The sequence below is a fragment of the Vidua chalybeata genome, chromosome 1 (assembly GCF_026979565.1).
Source record: "Vidua chalybeata isolate OUT-0048 chromosome 1, bVidCha1 merged haplotype, whole genome shotgun sequence".
Lineage (NCBI taxonomy): Eukaryota > Metazoa > Chordata > Aves > Passeriformes > Viduidae > Vidua > Vidua chalybeata.
Genome location: NC_071530.1, coordinates 113,959,278 through 113,967,455, shown reverse-complemented (window position 1 = coordinate 113,967,455; position 8,178 = coordinate 113,959,278). Strand labels below are relative to the sequence as shown.

The following is an 8,178-nucleotide window of genomic DNA, read 5'->3' as shown; positions in this document are numbered from 1 at the left end:
AGGAGAGGAGAGGAGAGGAGAGGAGAGGAGAGGAGAGGAGAGGAGAGGAGAGGAGAGGAGAGGAGAGGAGAGGAGAGGAGAGGAGAGGAGAGGAGAGGAGAGGAGAGGAGAGGAGAGGAGAGGAGAGAGGAGAGGAGAGGAGAGGAGAGGAGAGGAGAGGAGAGGAGAGGAGAGGAGAGGAGAGGAGAGGAGAGGAGAGGAGAGAGAGAGAGAGGGAGAGGGGAGGAGAGGGAAGAGAAGAGAAGAGAAGAGAAGAGAAGAGAAGAGAAGAGAAGAGAAGAGAAGAGAAGAGAAGAGAGAGAAGAGAAGAGAAGAGAAGAGAAGAGAAGAGAAGAGAAGAGAAGAGAAGAGAAGAGAAGAGAAGAGAAGAGAAGAGAAGAGAAGAGAAGAGAAGAGAAGAGAAGAGAGAAGAGAAGAGAAGAGAAGAGAAGAGAAGAGAAGAGAAAGTAGAATGTTTTCAACCTTAATTAAGAGCCACTTACAGTTTCAAGTCTGCTTCGGGCTTCAGCTGTCTGACAAGTTGGGGTGAAGGACAGAAGAGGGGAGCAAAACCTGCATCTAAAGGAAAAATGAAAAGAAATGGTGACTGAAGTTATTAAAAGCTTACTGTGATTTATTTCCCAAACCAGCTAAAGTGATTTTCTCACAGAAAGCTGTGAACATGTGTGAAAAGGACAAAATTATTTTAATCCTCTAGGTTTAAATACAATAATAAAAGGAAAACTCAACCAAACAAGAAAACATCTCTCATGCACGTTTGTTTCCTGGGTTTACATAGCTATGTTTTAAACATGTAGATTTTTTTTCCAAATTAAAGTATCAAGAAAACATATGTCCTTGTTCTGAAGTATCACCTATTTTAGAATTACATCATTTTCCTCACGTATAGTTGGGAGATGAGTGAAGAGAGTGACAGGATGGATGTTTTAGGTACATTTCTTACAATTGAAGACTGTTTGAAAAGTAAAATGGGAAGACTAAGAAACTAGAGAGTAGACTATTTTACTAAATATTAAGGGTCTGAATGCCTTTCGATTCAAGACTCACTAATAGTGCACAATTACTAAGTCGATTTTTGCCAAGGAGGCTGCTCTCAAATCTCATTGATTGAGGCAGTTTGCATCTATTTTATCTTTCACGGGTACAAACATAAGTGTCTTTAATTGTAATTTGAAAACGGACCCAATTTAATTTCCCGTCCTCGTGGAAGACAGGATAATCAGTGGGCAAGTCTGCCACTTCGGCCCCTGCCCCCTCTTCCCCGGTGCTCAGCTCCACAGCTTTATCTTAGGAAGCAAACGACCCAGATCACCTTTACCGCCTCCCCCCGATTTAAGCAATAGACATAATTAATTTATCAGTCCCATCTCACAACCGGACTCAGTACTAACATTTAAATGGAAACCTTGTTTTTTCGTTTTTTTTTTTTTTTTTCCACCCGTGTTTAATGACAGGGTGCCCATTTCTCAAGCACGGATATATTTCTCTAGACGAGACGACATCGACCAAGGGATTTCTTTAGAAGAGAAAAAGGTAAGATTCTGGGAGGTACGGATGAAGGTGCCGCTGTGGCAGGGTGCCGAGTGGGCTGCTCCCGGCCGGCCTCCCCCTTTGGAGGCTTGTGTCGTAATTTTTCACTTTGAATCCTGATTTACAGCTTTTACTCTCCGCAGCGGAGATCTGCTACACCACCACCCCCTCGACCCGGCGCAGCAAGGCAGCTACAGGGACACGAAAGGCAATCTGTCCCAGGAGGTGCTTAAACCAGCACTTATCCACCCGTCTCATCAACGAATCCCTGCTTCCATTAAAAAAGGAGCAAACCCTAACGTACTTCAGCAGGCGCTTTCATAGAGACTTTTAAAACTTCAAAAGTAAAATGCATCCTTTTTTTTTTAATTCAGTCATATTAATCAGCTCTATAAGAAAGCACCAATAAAGTGAAAAAAAATAAACCAAGTCCCTGAAGTAAGCAGTTACTGAAGGGTTAAAATTTTTGTCTTTAACTGAAGCAGGAGAAACATAGGAGGACTGTCTACAAAGTGCGAGAGGACCTAACGCTTAGTGCACGGGACACTTGCAAAAGTAGTTTAAAAGGTAGTAACAATCAATTACAAAGGACGATAAGACCTCTCGGAGGAGTTATCAGAGACCAGTTTTATTATTTTCCCTTTATTGTAAAAGTGCAAAATCATTCTGTACAAATCCATCTTATAAAACACAACACTCTGTAAAACATACAAAAGCATGTGGATCTCTAACAAGATCTCAGAAATAATATTCTCCGTGTGCCCCTAGTATCATGATTCCACCTCAGGAAGAGTTTTATATGTCACGGTCGGACAGTGATGGTAAGACCTACACCACCTGGAGAAAGAGATGGCACCTTTTAAACCTCGAGCAGGTCACGGATACCCTGTCAGTTCTCAAGATTCAAATAAATTACATAAATAGGAGCAGGGCTGGGCGCTTCCCTGCCAGTGTCCGTGCCGTGCCCCAGCGAATCCCTCACAAGTCGGGGTAGCCGCAGTAGTAGACGGCGCTGCTGGCGTCCGACACGGCCGACGAGATGGGACCCGCGCCCTCGGGCGACGACAGCGCGGCCGCGTCGTGGCCGCCGTAGGGCAGCCCCAGCTCGGGCTTGCAGGCGAAGCGCAGGTACTGCTCGAACTCCGTGCGGTCCACCTCGCCCAGCAGCTCCTCCGGCCGCAGCTGCTCCAGCTGCTCCCGGCACGGCGCCGTCTCGGGCGGCGGCGACGGCTGCCCCAAGGCCCCCGGCGGCGGCGGCGGCAGCGGCGGGCCGCGCCCCGGGCCTGGCGGCTGGCACTGCCCGTAGTACGCGTGCAGCGGCGCCGGGCAGCCCAGCAGCCCCTGCAGCGACCCGCCCGCGCCCAGCGCCTCCCCGGGCGGCAGGTGCCGCCGCAGCGACGCGCCCGACGGGCTCTCGGACGCCGCCGGGTACTCGGCGGCCGCCGGGTGCGGGCCGTAGCCGTAGGGCCCCAGCGCGCACTCCTCCTGCAGCCCCGCCGCGAAGAAGGGCGCCTCGCTCTCCGCCGCGTCCAGCGGCGACGGGTCCGGCGTCGGCAGGCTGTAGCCGTCGAACGCGGCGCCCAGCGGCGGACAGTCCCGGTAGTGGCCCGCGCCCGCCGCCGCGTAGCCCTGCTCGCCGTACGCCAGTCCCAGGCCCTCCACGCACATCCTGCCACCGCCGCCGGCCACCTCGCTGCCCAGCCCGGGCCCCGCCGCCGCCGCCTCCGCCAGGCCGTGCTGCAGGAAGCCGCTCTCCACCCGCTTCAGGCGCTTCACCTGCTTCCGCCGCCGCGGCCGGTACTTGTAGTTCGGGTGGTCCTGCATGTGCTGCACCCGCAGCCGCTCCGCCTCCTCCACGAAGGGACGCTTCTCCGCCAGCGACAGCGCCTTCCACGATTTACCTGCACCCACCGACACCGTCAGACCGCCCGCTCACCCACCGGCACCCACGCCCGCTCCCGACGACACCGACACACACACCGCCCGCAGCCCCAGCCCCGGCCCCGCCCGGCTGTGCGCCATCCTCGCGCGCCCTCGGACGCCACCGCCACCCCGGGACCCCGGCCCGACAGCACACGGAGCCCCCCGCCCGCCGCCCACACCCCCGACCCTGAGCTTCCCCCGGGCTCCTCGCCCTCTGGATCCGCCCCACGGGACCCCGCGCCCTCCCGTGCTCACCCAGCATCTTGCTGAGCTCGGCGTTGTGCAGGTCCGGGTTTTGCTGCGCCAGCCGCTTGCGCTCGTCCTTCGCCCACACCATGAAGGCGTTCATGGGACGCCGGATCCGCGCCTCGCCCTTGCTCCGGCCGCCCGACGGCCCCGACGCCGCCGCGCCGCCCTTCGCCTTCGCCTCGCCCAGCGGGCTCAGCGACTCTGCCCACGGGCACATGGCCGGCATCATGATGGGCAGCGAGCACCGCCCCTGCACCTGGTCGTCGCTGCTGGCGTAGCCCGCATCGGGGCTGCTCATCTCGCGCCGGGACGGGACGGGACGCGCTGCGCTGCCGACCGCCGCCAAAGCCGGCAGCTGCGGCCGGCCCACGGGACACACTCGGCACTCAGACCCCGCTCGCTGCTGCCGGAGCCGGCGCCCGGGCCGGCCTATTTGAGCCGCGGCGCGGCCAATGGGGCGGCGGGGGCGGGCGCGCAGCCGGACGGCGGCCGTGGCTCCCGTGGCTCCCGCGGCGCTGCCCCGCGGGGCGGCTCCCGCGGCTCCTCCCGGCGCGGCGGGGCCCGGCACCTGAGCGCATCGCGGGCTCCGCCCCCGCGGGACCCGTGCCGGGTGTGGCTCGGGGCACCGGCAGAGCACTCGTGAGCGCCACCGGCTTCAGCCCTGCCCTCCGCAAGGGCAGCACAGACCGGCCCACGAGGCCGTGCGCTAATGGACATCCCTGAGCGGAGCAGATCCAAAGCGGGGAGAGGGACAGAGTGTTTACAGCTGTGCCGAGATACCCTGTAACACTCTGAGAGGCACAAGCGGCTTCTCCTGCAGGCATATTTGGGATGTAGCTTGGGAACAATAAGACAAGTCATCATCTCTGCCTCACACTGCAGCTTCTTAGCCTCTAGCGCTACCTGAGCATATTTCCCCTCGTAAGCCCATGAAAGAACTCAGCTCCCTAGACTGTAGGATGCTGAACCCAGAGTAAACCCTATGATACATATCCTCTCTCACTTTTTCATACTTCTTAATAAAGCTATTCAGTGTATGTCAAAAGCATAAATATTCCTTGTAATTATTATTAGTACCTTGAACTTTGCAGTACTTATTTCTTGTTGCATTACGTTATTAGGATTTCTCTGCTTTGCCCAAATAAATAAACTGTAATTACAAACAGATGTTTGAAAAATGTACATCACTTCAGAATAAACAGAATTTTATCTCAGCACCATTTATGTTCTCCTTTGGCATACAAACTAATGTAGAATACGGAGTTTTCATGGACGCTTTGGTTAATATTTGCATTGTTATGTGGTGTTATTAAATGCATCAATGCTTATTTGAGAAGCCGCTCAGCTTTAAACGGAAGATCAAAGGGGTTTATTTTGTTAAGGACACCTTTGTTTGTGTAGCCACTTTGATCAAATAAACCAATATTGTAAGAATTCTCGCTGAAATTAAATGAATGAAGTCAAAATAACCATTAACGTATTCTAACATTGAATTTCCTGTTTCGCACAACGTAAAGCCTGCTCCTTTACACTTGACGGACAGATGCTTTAAAAAGAAGAAGATCGCAGTAGCGGACAGGAGCTGCCAGGGACTAACACAGGCAAAGACAATTTTCCAGTCATTTCTACATTTAGCTTTCTGCTCCCTAGTGCTTTTTAGAGATTATAAACAAGCTATATGTTTCCAGCATAATAGTATAGCGTACTTATCCCTGTTCCAAGGAGTCGAAACTACTATCAAAAGACTGAGATCTGCCTAAACAAAACCAAAAAGTTTCAATTTTCTTTTCCTCCGTTCAAACACACGTGTTTGTCCAACACAGAGGCAGCGATTTTAACAGCCCTGCTTTTTTGTCCTTATTTTACATGCTGTAAAAAGCAGCGGAGGTGAAAACAGTGGTCCTACATATATGTGTGTTTAAATTAATCTCAAACTATTATATAATAACACCATTATTGCAAAAGTATTATTCACTTAGAATTGATTGTAAAATAAATTAACGGTGACACTGCGCTTGCAAAGGCGACCGTCAGCCCAGAATTGGCGATAATCAGCAACGCTCGTCAGGAATAAAGTGCTTTTTCACTCGTTTTTAGTCCAGCGCCTTTAGGACACTACCTTAGGGCATACCTGGGTAAGGCTGGTGTACTAATGGCTTTAGTTTTATGGCTGAAGTTGTGACATTTCCCGACCCGACGTGCCGAGACTCTGAGCCCTCAATCCCAGGCCAGCCGCCCCGAGACAGGTCACGCACCAACGCAGAGAAAATTCTGAACTTAACAGTATCAGAATCGTGTTTAAAGAAAACTCATGTGTGAGGAAAGCATGTGTATTTTTCCCTGCGGATAACAGAGTACTCAGCTGAGGGAATAAGCAACATGACTTCCAAACAAAACAAAACCCAAGTAGGCAGCAATGCGCTGCTCTAAGGGAGCCGGTCCGTTTCCATTGCTTCCCAGAGCAGCTCCCAGCTCACGCCGCATTATTGACTCGGACAAGACTAACCAACCAGGAGTTTAAACTGTAGGAGAGAGAATTACCTTTTTTTAACCAGTTGATCTTGTTAAAATGCCAAAATTTCCCTTTACTCTAATTAGCAGAAACATTTTCGTGAGCCAAGGGAAAAAATCCCGAAGGGGCTCTTACTGAAAAAGTTCAGGGAGTAGAGGGACTGCTTGCACATAAAGCTTGCCGCAATTTTTAGGGCTGTCACTTTCAGCAGAAAGGAAAATGTTTTTCTGTATAGTGAACATGAGGTAATAAACTAAGCAACTATAGTCGACTTTGTTTGGGAGATTTGTTGAAACCCTTTCTACAGCTCATTGATCTGGGATCAAAGAAAGAAAGGTGTGTTTTGAATCTCAGCCGAGAAAGTAAAAGCTCCCTGGTTTGTACAGAAAATGTTGGCAGTTTGTGACCCTTCAAGTGCCCTTGGCGTCATAAACGGATTTTCTCCCTTTTCTAGCATTTTATTTTTACTGTTTGGGTATTTTCGAATTGTAACTCTAAAACACACAGCACTGCGCTGCTTCTGGGTCTAGTCGCCCTCTGTGCTTAGACTTCACTTCCCCGCAGCGTTTAATAGGGAGCTTCTTCTGACACTCCTGAAACCTCCGTGGTCGCACGACTCCTGGGGTCATTCGTTAACTTTCCCAACCTAACAATGCCACCGAGAGTTCATCCTTCTGATTTATTGACCTTTTAAACCCGCCGGTACACAGCGCGGGGGCGCGGAGTGGGGATCCTCCGGCGAGAGATGTGTTTCTATTTCAGGTCCATTACAGAATGCGGTGTTGGAAGTGGTGCTCCCAGCGTTATCAGAGCCGACCACAAATGCCACATGAAAAGCAGCAAACATCCGGAGAGTTTCCTGCAAATCGAGCAGTTTCCCAAGACAAGAACCTTTTTTAAAAAACCGTGTATTTAAAGACAGCACACTATGCCTCTTCAGAGCGATTCAAAACCACTAAATGAAAGCAGCCGAGCTCGACAGTGCTGCATAGTACAAGAAATCTCCCCGAATGAAGACTTTTTGGGACTTTGCTTTAGGAAAGTGAGTGTATTGCAAAGGCCCTGGTCAGGAAGGACCCACTATCGAATGGAAAAAAATCAAATTCCCAAAAATGAAAAATATCCCTTTCAGAAACTCTAAGTATGAAGCACGATTAATTATTGTACAGCAAAATAATAGTCCCCAGCATCTAGAAAGTTACTACTTCGCCTGCCTCATTTTAATCTGCAAGTTGCTTTCCAACAAACAGAGACCTGAGGAAAGCTTGAGACTCTCAACTGCCCTTAGCATCCGAAGCGGAGCCGCTTGGCTGGAATCACGTCCCGTCGCCGCGGGCTCGGGGACAGACAATTGGCTGTGGGACAGCACGGCCTCGCACAGCGAGCTCCCTGCATCTGTGCGCGCCTGCTTTGGGCGGGGGGGTGTTAAGCAACGGTGTCCCCGCATTTTGGGACTGAAGGGAGTCCGGCGGGGGGAGCGGGACGTGCTCGACTCCCATTCTGAGGTAAGAGCGCTTTTGCCTCCCGGCAGACACGAGTTCCCCCCGCCAGGTGATGTGCCCGGCAGGCTGGGGCCAGCCTTGGGCCCCGCTCCTGCCCCGCTCGGCCCTTTCGCCCGGCGCTCCCGCTGGCTCCCCCTCGGGACGGCTCGCCCTCCCGCAGCCCCTGGATGCCGAGTTGAAGCGGGAAGTCTGAAAGAGGCTGGAGAGAAATGTCGTGCATTTATCTACGCGGGGGTACCGGGCTCAGCAGCAACCAACCCCCTTCCTGGGGTAGTGCAGGGATTGCGGTGCTTCCCTTTGGGCAGGCTCAGCCCTGGGTCTGGCAAACGCGCAGGAAGCAGGAGAGCCGTGGACTACCGTTCTATTTCTCTCATCCTTTTTCCTTGGTGCTAGGAAATACTTTCTTTATACATAACCATATGCATGCATCCTGCCATCCATCGTTCTTTCATGGTGCTATGT

The 8,178-nt window shown here is 52.1% G+C and overlaps 1 protein-coding gene across 1 annotated transcript; it reads right to left on the bottom strand.

Moving 5' to 3' along the window:
* Positions 1-2,410: 2,410 nt before the first annotated feature.
* On the bottom strand, positions 2,411-4,078 carry LOC128791066 (transcription factor SOX-17-like). Its single transcript, XM_053948416.1, has 2 exons — positions 3,709-4,078; positions 2,411-3,431 (listed from the first exon to the last, which is right to left on the bottom strand). Exons 1-2 carry the CDS (start codon positions 3,998-4,000, stop codon positions 2,509-2,511), a joined length of 1,215 nt encoding a protein of 404 aa, XP_053804391.1. The 5' UTR covers positions 4,001-4,078; the 3' UTR covers positions 2,411-2,508.
* Between the last annotated feature and the right edge of the window lie 4,100 nt (positions 4,079-8,178).

Excerpts from the sequence above, each read along its gene's own strand:
- LOC128791066 (XM_053948416.1), bottom strand. The coding sequence starts at position 4,000 with ATGAGCAGCCCCGATGCGGGCTACGCCAGCAGCGACGACCAGGTGCAG. Across the intron at positions 3,432-3,708 it reads CGAGCTCAGCAAGATGCTGG|GTAAATCGTGGAAGGCGCTG; the intron begins GTGAGCACGGGA and ends CGGTGGGTGCAG.